Here is a 22,195-nt window from a genome sequence, read left to right as displayed (position 1 = left end):
AGTAGAAAAAATGTCTCTTATTTCTTAGGTTTTTCTCCTCGGAAATGTCTTTCCAACAGTGTATAACTTTCTAATATAGCATAAAAATGTTTGCTAAGAAAATGCTCAAAAACTAAAGTATGTCCACATTTGAGACAAACTTTAGGATCTGTAGGATTTGCCACTACTGGGAAAAACTGCGGTGTTTCCGTATCAAACATTAAGTCATGAATATCACGAACTTACGATGTAGTAATGTTTTATTCGGAAGCACCCAAAAAGTCCGGGTGTTTGCCATTGGTTTTATTTTTTAATTCAAAATTAGTGGCAAACATCCGGTCTTTTTTGGGTGCTTACGTAAAAAACATTACGTCATGAATATCATTGATTGATCTTTTCATCCATACAATTGCACGTGCGAATTTTAGCCCAAACCGGAGAAGAGGCGCTCTTGAAGTTGAATTTAGAAAGTCTGAGAATCGTATCTTTTATCTAGGAGAATTTTTAGGTCAGATTCAATTCATTGAAAACAATGAAATGTTAGGTCTCAATTAGACTGCGATTTTAGGGATCACTTTTTTTTGTTGCCGAAATAATATCGAAATCGAAATTATTAAGTTACTTTGTTGAGTGTCCTTTCGTTTTTCGTCAAGAAACCTAACGTAGCCGGGCCACGCACACGTACCACAGATATGAACTGGAAACTGGAAAAGTTGGCAAAATATCGTCCCCAGTGGAAAATTGTACTCTGATTTTTGTCCCCGTTAAAAATAATCAGATAAGCAAATCCCCACTGCAAAATAATGAGCGATTTTTCCATCCCCAATGAATTTTCTGGCTCTAGAAAACAATGTAATTCGAATCCCCAGCAATAAAAAACATGGGAATATCAATCCCCATCGAGTTTTGGGCCGTTATTCTTACCCCCACTGGCTGATAAAATTCCACCGTGTCTGTGAGAAGGGGGTGTAAGTATGAAGAAAATGGCTGAGTTCTGTTTTATCAAACGATCTTGAAATATCTTTCTTTCATTTATTACTAGAAATAACAAAACAAACAAACAAACAAAAAAATTAAATTCCTATAAAAAATTGAAACATAAAAGCCACAAAATAAAACTTTCATGACATCTCTCTAATCGAGACTTTACTAAAAAATTCAATAACAGACAAAGGCCATTATCTCATACACGCTTTTTTTTATAAGAATACACTTCATAAGAATTTTAATTGTAAATTGCCAGTTTTCCCCCAGTAAGATTTTCAAAATCGTAGCTATTTTCTTTGGTGAAATAGAAAAGATATTCACAGATTTGTTTCAGTCTCGGTGAGCGCTAATGAACAATGTTTTAAGACCGCCATGTAAAAATAAAGGAGAAAAACTGAATCCGAGACAAATAAATTTCAAGCATTAAAAAGAATAAAAACTAAACTTTGAAAGACATGGATGCCCATAAAAAGATGAAAGAAATAAAAATTATTGTATGATAATAAAGAAAACAAAAAAATATTACTCGTAGAACTGAATTTAACCGGAAAACGTAACCAAAACATGCGCTTTGAAAGGCCAAATTTTTCGAAATTTAAAACTATGAAAACTAAGGGCAAAACTTGTTTTCTGCTGAAAAATCCTTTTACTATTGAAGTTTCTATAAACAAAATTATTGTGCTATTAGTTTTGCTTAAAAAATTTTAAATTCTATCCTCGCGTATTTGAGAAGCTAAGTGTGGAATAAGATAAAAATTTGTGACATAAATTAGACGAAAATAACAATATACTGTAATCATTAGCATTAGATGCCATTTAACTGGAAAATTAACAAAAATTCAAAATAAAAGGGACAAACTGGAAATACCCACATTCGTTACAATAACATACAGTAATAATTTCTAACCAACACAGAAATTCCAAATTACAAGCTTTTGAAGCTAGTTAGTCCATAATTTCCAAAGTTTTTTTAACATTACAAGGCGTTTTGACCTCAAAACACTTGCCTTGCGAAGTTTCAATTCATGATATTCACGAAATAATATTTTATACGGAGCACCCCAAATGGCCCGGTTGTCTACCACCTGTTTTGTTGTTCAGATTCAAAATTAGTGGCAAATTTCCGGTCTTTTTTGTGTGCTTCTGTATAAAACATCACGTCTAAATAAAATTTGAATAACAAGCAAGCAAGTGATCTGAGTTGAAAACAGCCAGCAAAACAGTAGATAAAGTGTAATAACATTAACTGATAAAAATACTCAATATTGATTTATGATAAAGTTGTCAACGTTTTGTCGTTAAAAGAAACTTTGCCTTCGCACTAAATCTATACTTTATAAAAATATAACTACAATAGGGGCCTTAGAATCTAAATTTCATATATTAACGGCGATGACTAATGCAGTTTAAAATTGATTTGCGAATGTCGAAAAATATTCCTAATGTTAGTTGAAATGAGCGAAAATCGTTTTTCTTTTGGTCAATACGATGTAGTTTTTAGGGTTTATTTGACCGACTACGGATGAAATGATACAAAACTAACGAGATTGTAATTGTCAGACCTCATTAACCGATGCAAAGACTAATTAACAAAAACTAAGGCTCTATATAATAAAAATATTCTTTCCATACATAGACTAAATATTAAAGAAGTGACACAAAATACTTATATACAAATAATATGAGTATACCAAGGAAAGTAAGAGACCTCAAACTCCATAAAATTGAGCTTTAAAAAATGTCTAAAATAGATCGAACTGAAAGGTCGATCGGAAACGAAACGAAAAGAATTATTTAATTTCAAATTTCGCCATCGACCGACGCAAGGAATATATAGCTACTTTCCATCAAAAAATATCGGGAGATATTCAAAAAAAATTTCTTATCTAAAATTAAAATTACTTCAAAAAATTGAAAAAATTTTAGGGAAAAATAATATGAATAAAAAGATTAAATCGTTTTTTAAAATCATTTATATAAATTTGTACTTTCTCTTAAAATAAAATTTTGACAGTATACAATTTAAGGAATATTTTCAAAATCAAAACATTTTTCATACCATTAACTTCTTCATTTTTTTCTACAGTTTCTCCAATAGCAACAGCGTATGTTAGTGGTTTTCATTTTTCATTTCTGAGGCAAGAAATTATGATAAGAGTACTCTCAGGTGCCTAATAAAGCCGGAAGGATTGGGGAAATCTTCAAACTTTGATAAATGGGGTGGGATCTAATTACCGGGAGGGTTGAAAATACCCCCAAAATAAGGTAATTGTAGACTAAAGGCAGTACATTTAGAGCAAAATAAGAGACACTTTTTTGTTAAAATAAGCTACATGCTGAATGGAATAAGTCAATTGAAAAATGACAACAATAGTATGAAAATGCAGAATAATACAAGAAAACTCGATAAATTCAGGAAATCCAGCGATTCTCGGCTGTTCTGACCAAAATCAGTTTCATTGAAAATTGAACCATGCTTAATCGTGGACATTCTTGTAAATAATGTTTTTGTTTGAAAAAAACAAAGACATAAAACAAAAAAATCCAATGAAAATCTGCGAAAACGGAAATTTCCATTTTTGGCCGGAAAAAATTTTTTCTCAAAAAACCGAACTCGGTCATGTTTTGAGCATTGCGAATACGCATCTTTCTGCAAAAAATCAGAAAAAACTAGGGATGAAAATTCGAGAAAATGTAAAAAAAAAACGGTTTTTCGGTCATTTTGCATCAGTGTGCAAAATTGCATATTTTCAGATTTCTCAAAAATCGGACTTGACCATGTTTTGTGCATTGTTAATACGCATCTTTGAGCAAAAAATCAGAAAAAAGTAATCATAAAATCTCGAGAAAATGCCAAAAAAACAATTTTTCCGGCATATTTCCGGCATTTTCGGCCGGAAAAACTTTTTTTCAAAAATCGGGCTCCGTCACATTTCGGACAATCCTGAGAAAAGCTGGTAACAGACGGACGGACGGACGGACGAACGAACGGACATCGGTTAAATTATAGGACCTCCGAGGTAGGTCCAAAAGTCAAAAATTAATAAACGGGGAGGTCTTAATAAAGTCCGGGATTGGAAAAAAAATTGAAACATGAAGAAGCGGGGGGGGGGTATTTATTAGGCAGCTGAAAGTACTAAGTAATAATTTTGAGACTCGCTGCAGTCATGTTTCATATGGTTTGGTCTACTTATAACGGTTTCAACTTATAATGGCTTCATTTGAATACACTCTTCTCGAGATGCATAAATTTATTGTTGTCCTCGTTTTCAAACAGATTTCATTGCTATAAAATTATATATTCACAATGATAACTGTGTTGTTTACACCTTATGAGACATTTTGAATTTACTTTTGTTTTAGAGTTAATGTTTGCCTTTTGGGAATTTAAATTGGTTTAAATTTATAATTTCATAGCAATGAAATCTGTTTGAAAACGAGGACAACAATAAATTTATGCATCTCGAGAAAAGTGTATAGTCTTTAAATGTGAATGCGGAAAAAATCTTCCTCATGTTACAAAACAGGAAAGTAAATCTCACTCACCATTTTTAGAAAAATTACGTCTAATGTCTAAGTGTGATCTGAAAGATAAAGAAGAAGTACATTGTAATCCAATGTGTCATTCCACTTCATATCCTAACAGGGGACGGACGAGTATTTCTAGGAGGGGAGGTGGTAATCCGAGTAAAATTTCCAGAGAGTCTGAAGGAGTGTTTTTTCATTTTTCCAGGGGGTAAAAGACTGATTTTAGTTCGTCTATCCTCATTTTAAGGCACGAAAAAAAATTTATAAGGGTTTATTTGACAATTTTGTTTGTCATTTTCTAGGGGGTATTCACACATTTCCAAATTTGAAAAAGGTTTCGGAAAGGATACCCACAAAAAGGATACCCACACCCATTGAGTTTCAAGCCGAAGGCTAGAGGTCAATCTCTTTGGTAGGATTTGAAGCCAACAAATCCTACCAAAGTTGCGCGGCCTTGAGCGACCCGCCTGGTTTTTACACAAATGACAGATTGAAACTAAAATTTACCGCTTAATTTCGAAAAATATATCACTCGAAGACAAAGGAATTGCTAGATTCAATCCGTCATCAAAAATACGGCGCATATTTTAAGGCTTCAATTTTTCTTGCCTGAGAAAGGTTAGAGATTGACCTCTAGCCCTTCGGGCTTGAAACTCAATGCCCACACCCCTGTATGGGTATTTTTTGGAACAGCCCAATACTCCGTACTAAACTACACCCCTGCCTTGCAGCCTCGGTGGGACTTCTTGCCACTGGGGATGGTTTCGGTGACACAGGAGTGTTCAACCACACGCTGATATTAACGAACAATTGAGATTAATGGTAATGAAAAATTAGGCGAAAGTGAAAATTACTTTACTACATCCTTTGTAGTACAGTTGAGAAGCTTAAACTCGATTTTCAAGGGGAATTGGATTTTCAAGGGGAATTGGATTTTCAAGGGGAATTGGATTTTCAAGGGGAATCGGGTTTTCAAGGGGAATTGGGTTTTCATCGAATAAAGAAGCGTATCGAATGATAGAGCGTCGATTATAAGAGTTGCTTGTTGACTGTGTATTTCAACATTAACAAATAATGGAGCGAACTGTAGTTGTGATTAAGTCAATTTGGAATATTCTTACAGGTGAGATTTTGATCAAATTCATTTTGAGAAGCTATTGGGTCAATAAGACGAGTTATAAGCTAAAGTAGTAAAATCATACAGGTGGTAGACTAGCGTGCCCAAATGCTGGTTGTGATGCAGCCTGTGCTCCGTGATAAATTTGTGCTTGATCATTCCCGAAGGTTGTGCGGCTAGACAGGAAACTCATGTCAGCAGCATTTGGCCGTGTTGTGGTTTGAGTGAGTCCTTCCAAAGAAACGTAAAATACACATTAGACGGTTAATAAAACGATGGGTTTCTAAAACCAAATTCGTTAAAACCAAAATTATAATTACGACTGGCGGATAGACAGATGTACCTGAACTAATGTGATGGTAATCTTGATTTTGTGGAGAAGGTGTTTCAGTGGTGACAGCAGATGCGGTAGTTGCAGTGTTGTTGTAATCACTGTTGAAATATTGAGCTTGTTGGTGTTGTGTGGTGGCCGCCCCTTGTGTTTGTTGCGATGAGGCGTGTCGTCGGTGATCGGGCATGTTGCCAAAGCCTTGTGGTGGTCCAGCAGTGACGTAGTTTTGAGCAGTGAATGCTGAAAGGTGAGAAGGTCGTTAGTCCCAAAAGTTTGAATAGAACCTGACAAAACCGTTTTTTATTCTTTTTTCCTCAAAGTTAAGCTGTCAAGGGATGGGGGTGATACAGCTGTATGATCTGTCTGACCCATAGCCGGTCGGTGGTGTCTAATTTCAAAGAAGTTAACTGGTATTACAACTGTTTTTGGTGGCTAAAATAGGTAAGGATTCCCAGTTTCGGGTTACCAAAAGGGAAAGAAGAAAAAAACTTTTTGGCGAAGTGAAATTGAATGCTAGTATTACAAGGCATTTTCCTAGGGTGGTGTACCCATGTTTTTCTTGGTGACCGTCTCTTAAATAGGGGGAATAGGGGGCATGGGTCACTTTTTTCCTGGTACCTAAGACAAATTTGCGTGAAAATCAGGGTTAGTATCCTGCGGCTGTACTCCCTTGAAGCCGTAGCTCTTATTCAGACAGGTCTCATCCAAGTTAGAAGAAACGTCTCACCTTTTCCTCTGCCCATGCTCATCCAATCTGAAAAGTGAAAAAGGTAAAAAAATTTCAAGAAAATGCACCGCACGAGTACGAATTTTTGGCTCAAATTTGCCCAAATTTTGCAAAATTTTCTCTGCACTGTAAGGGTCCGATTTCAAAGGCCTAATTTTGGGCCGCAGGTATGGTCGTTTTTTGAATCGAGTGCCCCCCCGGGTATGATTCAAACTAGATTGCAGTTTCATATTCGTTGAAAAGAGAATTACTAGTGGAATACTACTTTCACTTGCTTTCACAAAAAAAGTGATTATTAAAGGATTAAAACTATTTATAAGCCCTGTTTGAGTTTACATACTAGTATGTAGCACCCCTCGTTCGGTCATGAAAGATTTTCGTCAATCCTCGCAAAAAAGTTTTTAAAGTACTTCATCCTTTCGAGAAAAATCAATTCAATCAATGATGTCTCGATACTCCTAAACATTCAATTGGTCTATAAAGTAATGAATGTAAAAATGACTTACTAACAAGTTGTTGGTAAAGTTGAGGTGAACTCGCGTAATCTATAGAAAATGAAAAAGAATAATCGTTAAACTGTTGCAATGATTATGAATGGTCTTAAAAATTAATAGTTATGGTTCTTTAGTACAAATTTTCAGTCGGATTCCCAATTAGTCTGATTTGAGCTAGTTGCTACTGAGAATCGGAAATCATGGAATCCATTTTGATTAAAAAAAGTTAGGAATTCATGAAAGCTCTCCAAGTGCCCTTTGCTTAAAGTTAAAAATTTTTGAGAAGCTAATAAATGAGAAGCTAGAATTTTTGGATCCAGAAAGGTAGATCTGAAGATGAGACAATGCAAGTGTAGAATTTTCTCTACACCAATTCCGAATTTGATCTATAGAACATGAAAAAGAAACCTTAATCGCTATGATTAAGAATCCAAGAAACTTGGGGCGTAAATAGCAGTAGAAGAAATACCTGGTACACCATAAGCAATGGGACTTGTTGGGATTCCATTAGGATAGATACTACTTCGATTCAATTGGAATGGCGCCAAATTCACTGACGAAGAAAGATGTAACATAATTATTACCATAAACAACATTTAAACTGTTTCATTAAAAGTTCATACAGTACAGTAAACGTGAACGAAGCACTGACTTTTAGGACCCTGGCTTAAGCTTTGTGCACTATCTTTGATCGAAGTGTTTTTAAGTTGTGCCTGTAAATAAGTCTTTGCAATGTTGTCAGTTAACGTCAAACGGCACTAGATCATCGCGAGTATTAAAGGAAGAATACGATTTATAAAACCTCCGATCAAAGATTTTGGTTAGCCGAGATTGAGAAACTGCCTCCAGGGTCTATTCAAAGATCAATGGGACGGACCTTCCCGGGCAAAAATACCATCCCATCCTCAGTTAATCATTACCCTGTGGCGGATCTGAGGGTGTTCAAAATTAATCTTGAGTTACTTATAAGGTCTATGGCTAAAAGAAAGACTCATAAATATTGAACCTCCGTCAATTCCGCAACTGTTGTCACCAAACAATATCCAGTCTGTTCATAAAAGCCTTGGGAAGTCTACATATTAATTGTTTGGTGAGTGTCAGTGTCCCAGAGGAGAAAGGAAAGTTTACCAATCGGGTCTGGAAAAACTATAGACGTTTGAAAATACGGGATTCTCATAATGGCCTATCTGAATGTGGGACGAAGGTGGTTTTTGATGAACTCTCATATTACTTTCCAAAGGGAGCTAGTATGGACAAAACAAAAGGAAATTAAAAAGGCTACTTTAGACTACAGCAATATATCAGTATTTTCAATAATGACAGCGCAGAGGTCAAAATACTCGATGTAATAAATATTTCTGGCGTTTGGATCAATTGTTTAAAAGAGCACAATATTTTTTTGTAGTGTGAGCCCTTCTGATGATATTGAATCACTAATCTACGATTTCTACAACTACGAGGAAGCGGTTTCAAGCAATCAACCAAGTTCTCTCGCTTGAACTCGCTTGATAAGGAAAAATCTATACACAAATCATGTTCTGACCTTTTTTTTACATGGGTCAACTTCAAAACTCCCAATTTTAGTAATGATTTTAAACCAAAAATTGGCAAATTTGGCACATTTTACCAATTCGTTTTTCAATGTTTGTCACGTTTAGAATATTGTGTATAGATTCCTTATTTCATGATCGACATGCTAGTAGAGAAATGCGAAGAGAAATGATATTTACCACCAACCAGAAGGTCACGCCCTTTACCTTGTAACAACATCACTTCCTTCGGTTGCGCTCGCTTGCATTCCACCTGCCCAATAGAAAAAGAGGGAGAGTGAAGAGGTTGCAACCAAACGAGAATCTGTGGTAAACAAGTAATACTTTAATGGACCTACCTATTTATAAAACGAATAATTAGAATTTAATGGAAGTAATGTATAATTTTGGGCATTGCCATTTTACATCATTGTGCAAGAAATCATGAAAATCTGTCGAGTATAAGTTGAAAAAATGAAGGAAAACCGTTTTACGCCGGTTTTCGGCTGTTCCGGCGATTTTTAAGGAGTTCCGGATTCAAAGGATGATTTTTTTGGAAATCAAACGATGCTAAGTTTTGGGCATCATCATAAAGAACATTTTTCTGTAAAGAAACAATTAAATAAGTTGAAAAAATGTGACGGAAATGTGAAAAAACGACGATTTCCGGCACATTTCCGGTTCTACAGACCGGAAAAAAATTTTTTTCGGCAAACGGTTTTCGACACCTTTTCGGCAGTACTAATGTGCATCTATGTGCAAAAAATCGCAAAAAACTAATGATAAAAATCTCGAGGGAGAGAAAAATCTCAAAAAACCGCTTTTTTCGGGACATTTCCGGTTCTACCGGCCGGAAAAAATTTTTTTTCGAAAATTGGGCTCTGTCACATTTTGGGCATTGCCATTTTACATCATTGTGCAAAAAATCATGAAAATCTGTCGAGTATAAGTTGAAAAAATGAAGGCTGTTCCGGCGATTTTTAAGGAGTTCCGGATTCAAAGGATGATTTTTTTGGAAATCAAACGATGCTAAGTTTTGGGCATCATCATAAAGAACATTTTTCTGTAAAGAAACAATTAAATAAGTTGAAAAAATGTGACGGAAATGTGAAAAAACGACGATTTCCGGCACATTTCCGGTTCTACAGACCGGAAAAAAATTTTTTTCGGCAAACGGTTTTCGACACCTTTTCGGCAGTACTAATGTGCATCTATGTGCAAAAAATCGCAAAGAACTAATGATTAAATCTCGAGAAAATCTCAAAAAACCGCTTTTTTCGGGATATTTCCGGTTCTACCGGCCGGAAAAAATTTTTTTTCGAAAATCAGGCTCCGTCACATTCGAGGGTTTATAGTAATGCACCTTTGTGCAAAAAATCAGAAAAATTGAATGAGCCAATCTCGAGAAAAGTTGGTAACTAACGAACGAACGAACGAACTAACTAACTAACTAACGAACACGGGTTAATTTATAGGACCTCCACCCCACCGGGGTAGGTCCAAAAATTAACCAAGCCAAGGGAATTTTACAGGTCAGATTGAATGTAATTTCAGGATTGCCAGCCGTAAATGAAACTGGAATTCCAAGGTATTTTTTGTGATTTACCAGTACTTTTTATGTCCTATTTCCAGGATTTTCAAGGATACTTTTCCAGGACTTTACAGGTAATTTAGATTACACTTATTAGAATATCTTTCAAGCTGGAAAAAAATATGTATTGGATTGAAAGTATGAAAATTACAAGAACAAATGATACGCATAAAAATTGGAACCACCAGTATGAAATTTTGCGCACCAAGCACCCAAAATAATTACTAATCAGAAAATAAAGTTGATTTGAAATTTTTCAAATTCGAAGATTTCTCAGGATATTTTAATGATTTTCAGCGATTTTCCGGGACTTTCCAGGACGCTGGTAGTCCTAAATATCTTAAAGCTGTTTTCCCGATCAGACAATATATTTTTTTCTATAACATTTGAAAGTTGTTACTACTACTATAAATTGAATTGTGAATTATCCAGTGACTCATCCCAGGACCATGGTTAAGTAATGACTTACATTTTTTCCCTTCAACTTATGAAATCCAGCATCACAAACTGCTTTACTCGCAGCCTCATTCTCAAATGTCACAAAGCCAAATCCTGAAATACAAAAGAGATTTGATTTAATTTGACTTGAACCAAAATTTCGAAGACATACCCCTCATTATTCGCCTTTTTTTGACTTTTTTGAAAAGTAATCTTTAGCATTTAGACAAAAACTTTTTATATAGCTGTCAAAATTTTCCCTCATAATTTAAATTTGCAATGTAAATGAATCGATTCTTTAACAGTCCATAGAACTCCAGAAAATTCTCTTCAAAGAAGGGAACTTTTTTCTGGGACACCCTTTATAAGAGCCAAACAAAAAGGACAGTCTGACGTACCCCTTAGTCGTTTTGTTTGTCTGTCTTGCATCAAAAGGCATTCCGTGACCTGAAAAAGAAAGAGAGTAAAAATTATCTTCTGAAAAAGCATCCAGTGGTCAAACTAAGGTTTTTCGTCTGAGACGGAAAATGGATTTTACACAGCTCATTTATAGCACATAATTCTTGAAATTTTGGTTAATTGTGCAAAACTTTTGGACAGAAAAGGCTCTTCAAACAGTAAAGTCTTCACAGTTCGAACACACACAGAGAACACAACTTTGTCCGATTTAAGGAAATTTCGACTTATAAAGTAAGGTTCTAAGGCGTTGCTACCGGAAGGATCGAGAAAACTTGTTCGAGTTAAGGAGAAATTCGAGTTACAGAGGTTCGAGTTAAGAACTCCACTGCATAATTTCGCTGAGAAAGAAATCCGCCTGAGACGGAAAAACTTTTAACACTGAGCATTTTACATCATTTTACATACATCGGATAAGGAAATTCATATTGGAGAGCTTTTATTCTCATTCTCACAAAACACAGAGAAAAAATCTAACCTTTCCGAAGGCTTCGAAATATTCTTGCAATTCTGCTGCAGTGACGTCACCAGGTAAACCGCCAACAAACACTTTGCGAAACTGGAAAATGAGTGAAATCTTTGTTGGCACGGCAAAAAATTCTTGGAGCAGAAAAAGGCTTTTTAATAGTCAAGTGCATTATTACTTGGAAAATAATATACAAAGAAAAAGCAACAACTGTCGCCATGTTTTTCTTATCAGAGTGAAGAGATATCATTTCTTGGTTTTGTCAGATCGTATCACTCAAATGAAAATACTATTTTTATAAAAGACACTAGGTCACTGTTTTGATCAGATTTGACTTTCCAAAACCCTTCGAAGAAAATGGTTAAGGAAAATTACAAAACAAAGAGACGAAAAAAGTGACTCCTAGGCTCAATTTGGTAAATGTGTTTTCTAAATAAAAGTAAGATGACTGCTTACTGGCTGATTTGCTCCAGGTGTCGCTTTCTTCGGAACAGCTCGCTTTGGATCAACCTAAAATGTATAAAGGAGAGGGTTTACACTTCACATACATATATTTTTACCTTAGAAACCTTGTCGTTTGTTCCTACACATTTATATTCTACCTGCCCGTCTACTGTTTGTTCATTTGCATGTTGTCTTAAATTATACCATAAGTTTGTCTAATGTCGACATCCCTCATCCAATTCCGACACCCTTCTTTAGAACTGGGAACAAAGGAAGGTATGAATCGCCAATTGAAACTTTTTTTTTTCTTAGCAGTCAAAATCTTTTCTCAATCAGTGATTCCAACCATCCTATCTCTGAAGATAGTTATGGTATGATAGTATTATATGGTACTATATTTCCATAACGGAAAATAATAACAGAAAAATATTCTTCAATACCTTATTCCCGACAAAATAATACTAAGAAAGAACTGATAAATATAAAACTAGTTGAAATATTACTGAAACCCGGACAAAATTCCCATCTTAACCTTCGTGAGTACCAGAGTAGGTTGTCTTTGAAAGACTATGAATATCTTTGAAATTGTCAGAATCACCAAAAGGTCTAGAGCTTTTTCCCAGTCGTGCATCGATAGGGCTTTTTTTTCAAGAGATATAGAGTATCCTCTTAGCAACTTATCTATATGAGCTTGTTGGGAATTATAAAACGCTAATTCTGCTAGACTAATGCTTACCTTTTTGCCATCAATGATATGACAATCAGTGAATTCTAATACTTTATCGACAGCCGTCAAATCATTGAACACGATGAAGCCGAATCCTCTATAAAGAAAAAATGAGAACATTGACATCGATTCGGAGGAGCATGTCCATGGGAGAAGAAATGAGCTCTGAGCTTTATATTGACCCTGGAGGCAGTTTCTCAATCCCGGTAAGCAAAATCTTTGATCGGAATTTTTTGAAAGTGGTACCCGCGTCGAGAGAGCTAGATCTACTTTGTTAGCACAATAGTGATGTAGCGCCGTTTGTCGTTAGGCAGTTAGCCCGGAAAGGCTAGAACATAGCCTGGTCCTTAATCTAATGTATAAAAGACGTGAAAATGTTAATCATATCATTGAGCCAAGTTGCAAGTAAAACCGTTCTAAGGTCTAAATTGTTTGCATTCTTGGCTCTTATTTACATTTACCATTTGCAAAATAAAGTTGGTAAAATGGTATCTATTGCACTTTCCACGTTAGTCTAGGGCAACCTTGATTTTGATCAACTTCACCTCTTGATTCATTGACCTAGACTTCTGTGTCCGATCTTTCCTGATGTTTCCAATATAATTCAGACGAACGTTTATCATAATATCAATTGCTGCAGCGAAATCGCAGCCGCCAATTCGACCAAGAAAAAACTAAAGAAGCATGGGAGAACCATACGACTCTTAGAGATCTGTAATTTTTAATCAGTTTGGAGGCACACTGTGAATTACAGTTGACGCTCTCTAATTCGATTTTCAATATTATCGAATAATGGAGCATATCGAATAGAAGAACATTGAATTATAGAGAACATCAACTGTATTTGGAAAATAATAACGAATTTTGCTGTAGTAATCAGGTAGGGCTTAGGTTTTGCCTCATGGGAGCTCACCAAAAGTAATTTTAAAGCATTGATATCTCATGAAAAGTTCCGAACAAAAAATGGAGTGTTTTATTTACTTGTTTGGTCTAAAAAAAGAAGCAACTTTAACGAAATGCCATGTTTATATTTTGCGAAGAGGTCAGTGAACTTTTTCGTAAATGCTCGTAAATATTGGCCAGTGGTCGTAAATATTGTCGAAATGCGCCCATAAACAAATAAAGTAACTTTCGACAACAAGTTTGGCAACTTTGATGCATCTATCAACAAAACTTCCTTCAACATCTCTGTAAAATTTCGGAATCTATCATAAATCCGGAATCGTCCAAGATTAAAACATCCGTATTCTATTCTCCGATTCTTATCCTAAAAAAAACCTTTTTTCAGACAAATCCTATTTGAGAGATTAAAGTTATTTTATTTTCAAAACTGCAAACCACGATTGATGACAGTTTTTTTTTCTGTCAAAGAGAAACAGAATTCCGAGGTGAATTCAAAAAACGCTCATTTACAATATCGATGAGCATAATGTTTACGGACTAACATCAACTACATGTTCTTTTATTAAGAACAAACTATATTTAAGAACACAAAATTAAGAACATTTCAAGGCTTTTCAGACTCTTTAAACCCAGAAAATAAGAACATTTTAAGAACATTAATAGGCTTAGAAATAAAGAAATTACCAAAGGTTTAAAAAATTTTGTCCTCTATGAAAAAACATCCTGAAAAACGTGTAAGGTGATTTAGTTTTAAAATGCTCTTTTGTCTAGACAACCGAGGAATCTCCGCCGAACTAAAATCATTACTGTTTAAAGCCCTTTAAAGGAATAGTTCTCATTTCCTTAGCCAGGTCCAGGGTCTTTTGGTGTTAATTCCTTATTTCGAAAAATACCACTCTAAAAGGTTAAATAACAGCCCTTCTCAGAAGTTGAATTGTCAACAAAGAATGTTGGGCTTTAGAAAGAGAATTTATTATTCTCAGGTAAAAACATAAATTTTAAATTATAATAATTATTTCCCTTTCATAAAAAGAAGGTTCTTACGAAACTCATAGGGCTTAAGATAATAATCTTAAAACAAGTCTGGCTTTTTCGTTATTGATAAAATTAACAAGGGCAGTTGTTTAACCTCACACAGTTAGAGTCTCCTTGAAAGAAAATTTACATCCAGCGAACCAAAATCATAATTCGAGTTGGTTAACTCGGTCGTAATAGTATATAGTCGTTGGTTCCACTACATGCAAAATGTACCGTGTTACATATTATTGTCTTAAAATGAATGAACATAGTTTGGAACAAACACATATTTAAGCCGTTGGTCGGTATTGTAACAGAGAAAGAAGTTTTTCTCTACAAACAGATTTTCAAATGAGTCTTGAAATTGCACTTTCAAAGTTCAAGCTGACGAACTTAATCTTTAAAGAAAAGTTTCCAGCTATTTTGAAGTGCGGGTGCGTGAGAAAGTCACTTGAAAATATCAAAATTTGATCAGGTTAAAGTCAATAAAAGTTCACAGGGGCTCAGTCACAAATCTTATCAGACAAAGATTCTCAATTTTAGAACAAAACTGCATATCACAAACCTAATGTAAAAAAGGAGAAGAACATATGGGATATTCGTGCTGACTTATAAGAAAAAACTATATAAGAATATACGGTTTCGATGGCAAAAATTTTAAGAATAAACCTAAAATATTTTAAGGCTTTCCGGACTCTAAAACAGCAAGTTTCTTGGGGAAATGGACAAAATTACCCAAAAATACTCACAAAATGATGAACATAAGAACATGTTAGGAACATCTTTAGGCTTAAAACTCAAAAAGATAAGAACGTCCGAAGGCTTCAAATTTTTGGATGTTATTAAAACAAAACGTGTATTCGTGTTGAATATGTATATAAGCCTGAGAATCAGATGTCCAAACGACATTTTTTCTATGATCAACCGAAGGCCACTGCAAGAGTAATGGATTCTCGACTGAACATGAAAAGTATTGCCAATTTAAAAATTATTCTCTTTCGAATAATGATTTGCATTCTGTAATTAAAATATTAAAAATGGTCTCTTACATACAGCAAGGGATTGGTCATTGACTCACTACTTTTTTGAGTGCTCTTGTGAGTTTATACATTTTTAGGGCGAAACTAAAAACGAATTATCGCGTAAAATCACCGGGTTATCTTTGAATCGAAATGATTTACGGGGAAGTGAGAAACCCGTTAAATAGTATTTTGTGGTTGACAGAGACGCTCCAGACACGATGGTGAGAATAAAGGATTATTTGTATCTCTCATTTAAACCTGATGAATAAAAAAGATTGACAAGGGATAGGTTTTAGGAGAATCAACAAAAATGCTTTCTTTGTCTTGTAGTCTTGGTACATGTAAAAAAGATCAGCCCCCCTTACATATTGGAAATTGATTAAAAAACTGCTTGATGCGATTTGATATCATTTGCAGAAATAAAAAAAAGAATGTTTCTTTCTTTGCAAGAAACAATACGCTATATTTTAGTCTGTATGAAATCTGATGAGCTGATTGACTTTGCTGATGATTTTTCTTTTGTTTTTCTGTGTTGAAAGATTCCTGGACGTCTGATTCAACAAAGTCGTTCGCGTAAATGAAAGGGAAAATTTTTTGCACATTAGCATGAGATTACCAAGCATAGGCTTTATCTGTTTTTTAATGAGACTGTTCAAGCCTTCGGATGTTCTTGACTTTTTTAGTTTCAAGCCTAAAAATCGTCTTCAAATTTTTCATTTGTTTATATGATATTTTGTGAAATTTCCTTTAAGAAATTGGGTGTAGTCCACAAAGCTTCACTTGTTCTTATAATATTTTGGCCATCGAAGCCAAGCTATATGTTCTTATATAGTTTGTTCTTTTAAAACAAAATGTAAAGGCTTTATTTTAATATTTTCTGAAGAAAATCTGAACCTATAATATTTATGTCACAACGGAAAATTTTACAACATCCAAATTTATATCCATCACAAATTAGCGACAACAAACAAAGGTTTTATCTCGTTCGAACATAGGAGTACACGAGGAACTTTACTAAACTTCAGGCCAACATAGATTGTCAATAGAAATGAAAAGTCATGCCAAGCAACAGCAAAAAAAATATATAAAAAATAAACACAACGAAAAGCAAATAATAAACATGCATGCATTTCTTTTCAACTTCTTCTTCAACCAATTATATCGACTCATATCAAATCCTCAATTCATAATTTCATAAACGAGCACCTTTGTTTGAATCTCATACATCATGAAGATTTGATTTATGAAAATACTCAAATTTTCTTCCTATAGTACCGATACCAAATAGGTCCATTTTCATTCACACATCAAAAAGTAGCTCCTAAAACATTGCTCCAATCGAGGTACTGACAGGTGCTTAATTAACAGGGAGTTTGAAAAATGAGGGTGGGGCTGATTACCGGGGGTATTAGACGATCCTATCGTCTACACAAGATCACTAAAAAGGTAATAGTTTAGGAGAGGCGTGATAAATTCGGGTGGGGTAAGCAGTGGCGGAGATGTTTACAGTGTTTTGTTCCAAAACTCTACCGCCACTTTTTTCCCATAAACCGCCCTGACGCCCTAACTCTTTCCCGCGTTTACTGACCTTTAAACGGACGATAGCATCATCTTCGGGGGTATGTAATTGTACCTTTAAATACCCCCAAAAATAAGGTAATTAGAGACTTGAAGCTACATGATCAGAGTTATGTCGGCTTTTTTCAAAAAGCTAGTATTGAACAGGTAAAATTGGACGGTCTCTAGTCTCAAAGCGTCATAATATGTTACAATCCTCTTCGCCAAAAAAATTTAATTCAGTTGGTAAGCGGTTGAGGGATTCCCAATGTTTGGCATCTTAGTACAAAGCAAGGATTACTTAAAATGCACTAATATTGGCAACTAATTGTAAATATGGTATTCGCCCTTGGAAGTAAATAGACCTGATTTTCAACATTCTTCGCTACTTCATGTCCACTGCCCTGTTTTTTCGCTAATCCCTTTAACCTGGAAAATAATCTTCCAATTTTAAGAAGAAGCCCCTTCCTAATGAAAGGAGGTGCGCAAGGTAGAGTTCTATAAAACACAAAAAGAAAAGTCACCACACGAAAAAGGTATATTTTCTCTTTAGCTGGGCACATCGTGAAATTGAGCTTTCGACCTTCCAAAAGCTCTGGGTAAGGGTTAAAAAAAATTAACATTTTTAAAATAAGAACATCGTTTACAAGAATATGAGGATTCGAGGCCAAAAGTCTAAGAACATTTTGAAGCTAGCACAGTCTACAACATGTAATTCCTTGAGAAATTAGACCAAAATACTCAAAAATCCTAAAATAAGAAGGGTTTCAAAGCCTTCAAAATCTTTTGAGTTTCTTATAAAAAACGCAGTGATGAATGAGTGAGGACAAACCTTGAACGCTTAGTGACTGTATCTCTCATGACAACTGCTTCCTTTACTTCTCCATATTTCTCGAAATAAGCACGCAACGAATCTGAAAACGACCAAGAAAGAAGAGTAATTATGCAATTCCTTCTTTAGTGAAATCATTGGACATCCCCTTGTCAGACCCACTACCGGGTGCGCCACAAAAAAGTTTCTCTCTTTAAAACTAGGATAGGTCGATTTTTAACATTTTCGAGCACTTTCTGAAAGTAACTTTTTTATTCAATTGAGCATAACCTTTGATCTAATTAATCAAATTTAATAAATGACCCATCAGAATTTAATTCTATCTTTCTTCTTTCAAATGAAATAGGAATGGTTCTTTTAAAATTTTTAGATTTCGAGAAAATTAGTTTCAAAGAGAGAAACTTTTTTGTGGCGCACCCGGTAGAAAATTGGGTCAAAATTTCTCCGCTGGGAAAATGTTACCCTACAAATTGACTTTCATTTTATCCTAATTTGAAATTTAAGGAAAATTGAGATTATAATAAAAACTTCCATCCCCACTGTGGGAAAAATTCTCATTATGAGACAGGGGTGTCGTTTAGATGCTTCTTCCAATTTCAGGGGAGTGGTCAACATTAGTCGGATAGGACAGTGGCTTTACGGTATGGGCCGCCTCAGGTTCCCATTTGAAACTTTGTTTAATGTTTAATAGAAGGTAATTTAATGTATATAATTCATTGTATTAAAGGGGCGACTTTTTGTCTTTAAGAACATGTATTCAAGTATTTTCAAAGAAATTAGTTGATTTTGACTGCAAATCCAAATTTTTAAATGTTATTTCCAAAAGATAACTCGATTTTTGAAATATTAAGCTCGCTCTATTTCCCCAATAAAACTTCGAAACCGTTGAGAGTAAGCCTTATGTCAAATTAAGGATCTTTAGTAGACCTGAAAAAATCACCAATTTTCCAAACTTCAAATATATGATAAAATTAAAATTCTCAAAGAAGTCATTTGGGAAGTGCAGAATAGCGATATTTTAGTTTTAGTTGTAACACTCAGGTTTGTGAGTTAGTATTATAGTTTTTGAAACATTGCTTTCACTGACGTTATACAGCAAAAGATAGCTTTGTTTTCAGCTTTGTTTTCATAGCTGGGAATTTGATCGCACGACAAATGAGGAAAGTTACAAAAATATATTAAAAGTCGCAAGCAAAAAAGCAGAAGATTATCAAAAATGTTATTGTTCTTTGTGAATTCTTTCGAAAACATGTTGTTCTCCTTGGTCATAAACCATGAACAGCCATGTTTGCTACATTTTTCGGTATATTCAATTTCAACAAACGCCCTTGTTCGTCTGTCATAATTATGTTCTGATTTAAAATTTTCTTTTGCAAAAAAATTTAAAACATAGCTCTCCCGCGAAAGAACCGTCTTTAAATAACTTATAATTTCCCTTTTTAGAAAATTATATCGTGACTATTTTTATATTTTTATTTTAAAAACTTTTATAGACTTGCAAAGTCACGCAAGCATTACTTTATAAGGGAAAATAACTTTTCTTTGAGCTAGAGAGGGGAGGAGCTCTATTTTTCAACAAATTCACACTATAAACAAAAACTTTATTTCGCAAGCTACGTCAACTTTTTTTAATTGAAACAAACACTAAAGTTGAAATTGATATTATAATATAACAAAATAAACAAAAATTACCTGACGATGTTTGGCTGTGCAAACCCCCAATAAACATTTTCCTAAAAAAACACATGTATAGAAAAAGTCACTTCATTTATTATGCATATTTATTGTGTTCGATGAAGCAGAAAATAGTCTTTATGGAAAAAAAAGTTCCATTTTCTTTTCCCAAAGAAACATCGGAAACAATGTTTTCCACGGAAAAATGCACAATAACAGTATGAACTAATTTACCCTTCATTAGCTTCCATTGGATTCGAAATGCTTTGTCTTGTCTCCTCCATTATGTTCAATTAAATAGAAAACAGTTTCCGTTTTTTCTCGAAAGTCCAATAATAAAATCACTCCTCCGTGCACCAGATGAAAACTAAACAGCTAATTTGCGAAATGAATTGCGATTCTACGATTTAAGTGAATGTGTTTCTGTGTGGGACATCTACTGAAAGAGTGCAGCCAAGTGCGCTAAGGTACAGCTACAGCTAAGAACAGCCTCTCTTCCCCCTACGAAAAATCAAAACAAAAAAATAAACTCTACACTTCCATAATAACTGAAAAATGTGTCTGAGAAATATTTTAAAACAGACATTAGCAATTTACAAGACACGTGGAATTAGAGCCGCTTTATTTGAACAATATCTCTGTGCCGTATCAGGCAGGTCTATTTCATATTCGGCACGTCGTTAAACAATAGAACAGCGTTTGATTGGTTCAAACATTAAAATTGTAGTCTAAGATAAGATTTAATTTCGTCTGAAAGTATTGTCTAGATCAAAGTTAAAACTTTTTTTTAGCCTTAATAAGTTTCACAAAAAGTGGTTGCATTTCGGATAAAAGTAACAAGATATAATTTTTCTAAACTTTCTTTTAGCTCAAAACATAGTATATATCATATAACATCACATAAAAAGTTTTCAAAGAGAAAAAAAAGGAGAGAGAGAGAGATCGTTGATATCTAAGCTTGTCGATTTCATCTGCACGAGAAGGAGAACAAATGAAAGCGGGTCAACATTGACATAAATGAAAAAAAAAAGATCGGTTCGAACGAAAAAAACCATGCTGTAGCTTAGAAACTTTTTTCCAATATTTTGAAAGCACTCATGGGCAAATAATGAAAAATGATGCCTGTTTAAATGCTTCTGTTGCATAGCAACTAACTTTTTCATGCTTCTTTATTTTTCCGTTTTTGATTTTCCTGTCAGCACAAAAACACGAAATGGGAAAAGTAAGAAATAGAGGAAAGATAGCTTTTGAGAGCGCAACAGTAAAACAATGAAAGGAGAACAATATCAAGCTCTCATTCAAATTAAAACTTATTGGAAAACAATGGAAAAGAACAATATATTTCGAACGTTTGGAAAACAAAAGATTCTTTGTTCAATGGGGAACTCCCTACTTTTGAAATCATTACTTTTTTATGCCGAAAATGATGTTTCTCAAATCGCCAACTGTAACTGATGGGAAAACAACCTTTTATTAATCGAAATTTAGGCCAACTTACTTATACCCTATAAGAACTACACGTTTTTTTATAAGAACATACAAAATCTTTGAAGCCTTCAATTGTTCTTAACTTTTTGAGTTGTCAGCAGGGGGGGGTCTTGCAGTTACTCCTTGACACTATGTGGAGTAACTGCAATTTTGGACATTTTCTACAGACACCACCACCCTTGCAGTTATTCCATAGTGTACTAACTGATTTTACCCTCAAAATTGGTGTATACCACCCCCAAAAATGCCAAATTTGGCAATTTTTTCACTGAATTCCTCATTTTTGATACCATTTTACTGGGTACGTCTTATTAACGACCGTTCAAGAGTTAAATATCTCAATCATTTTCCAAGTTTGTTAAAATATCTTTCATGCCTTGATTGAAGAAAAAATTTTGTGATTTTTTTTTGACTTTTGAAAAAAATGTTTTGAATTTTTTTGCTTCCGGAATTTTTAAAAAACTAAAATTTAAGTGAAAAATTGAAAAATATGCTCACTTAGTACACCATATCCTACCAAAATCGACAATTTTGGGCTTAGGCACCACCCATGTTGCAGTTAGTCCACTGGTGGAGTAACTGTTTTCCCAAATTTTGGTTTATATACCACCACGGTAGTAATTGTCATAGTGTTTATATAATAACTGCATGACCCCCCCCTGTTGTCAGGCTAAAAAGGTTCTTATTTCGACCATTTTTTGTGAATATTTTTTACCATCCTCCTAAGAAATATGGTGTTTTTGAGTCCACAAAGTCTTAACTTGGTAACGAATGTTCTTAACCTGTTCTTAACATTTTGGCCAGCGAAGCCTTATGTTCTTATATAGTTTTTTCTTATAAAGAAACATGATGTAGTCTGCTTTCGAATCCCTTAGACCTCTACTTTGT

General features: G+C 34.4%; 1 protein-coding gene across 1 annotated transcript; it reads right to left on the bottom strand.

The window, feature by feature from the left end:
• Positions 1 to 4,512: 4,512 nt before the first annotated feature.
• LOC136822894 (RNA-binding protein Musashi homolog 1-like) lies at positions 4,513 to 20,408 on the bottom strand. The gene is made up of 15 exons (XM_067079202.1): positions 20,054 to 20,408; positions 19,838 to 19,878; positions 18,146 to 18,227; positions 12,824 to 12,911; positions 12,100 to 12,153; positions 11,656 to 11,736; positions 11,120 to 11,168; positions 10,753 to 10,835; positions 8,921 to 8,966; positions 7,633 to 7,716; positions 7,176 to 7,214; positions 6,670 to 6,696; positions 5,955 to 6,182; positions 5,697 to 5,842; positions 4,513 to 4,550 (listed from the first exon to the last, which is right to left on the bottom strand). The coding sequence occupies exons 1-15, from the start codon at positions 20,101 to 20,103 to the stop codon at positions 4,533 to 4,535; spliced, it is 1,116 nt and encodes a 371-aa protein (XP_066935303.1). The 5' UTR covers positions 20,104 to 20,408; the 3' UTR covers positions 4,513 to 4,532.
• Between the last annotated feature and the right edge of the window lie 1,787 nt (positions 20,409 to 22,195).

The sequence above is a fragment of the Clytia hemisphaerica genome, unplaced genomic scaffold, assembly GCF_902728285.1.
Source record: "Clytia hemisphaerica strain Z4C2 unplaced genomic scaffold, Clytia hemisphaerica genome assembly, whole genome shotgun sequence".
NCBI classification, from domain to species: Eukaryota; Metazoa; Cnidaria; class Hydrozoa; order Leptothecata; family Clytiidae; genus Clytia; species Clytia hemisphaerica.
This window is presented reverse-complemented; position numbering and strand designations above follow the sequence as displayed.

Bases quoted from the DNA above. Each gene is read 5' to 3' on its own strand.
- LOC136822894 (XM_067079202.1), bottom strand. From the start codon at position 20,103: ATGGAGGAGACAAGACAAAGCATTTCGAATCCAATGGAAGCTAATGAA. The intron at 18,228-19,837 runs GTAATTTTTGTT...GGTCGTTTTCAG, and splicing joins GCACAGCCAAACATCGTCAG to ATTCGTTGCGTGCTTATTTC. The intron at 11,169-11,655 runs GTTAGATTTTTT...TTTCTTTTTCAG, and splicing joins ATTTCGAAGCCTTCGGAAAG to GTCACGGAATGCCTTTTGAT.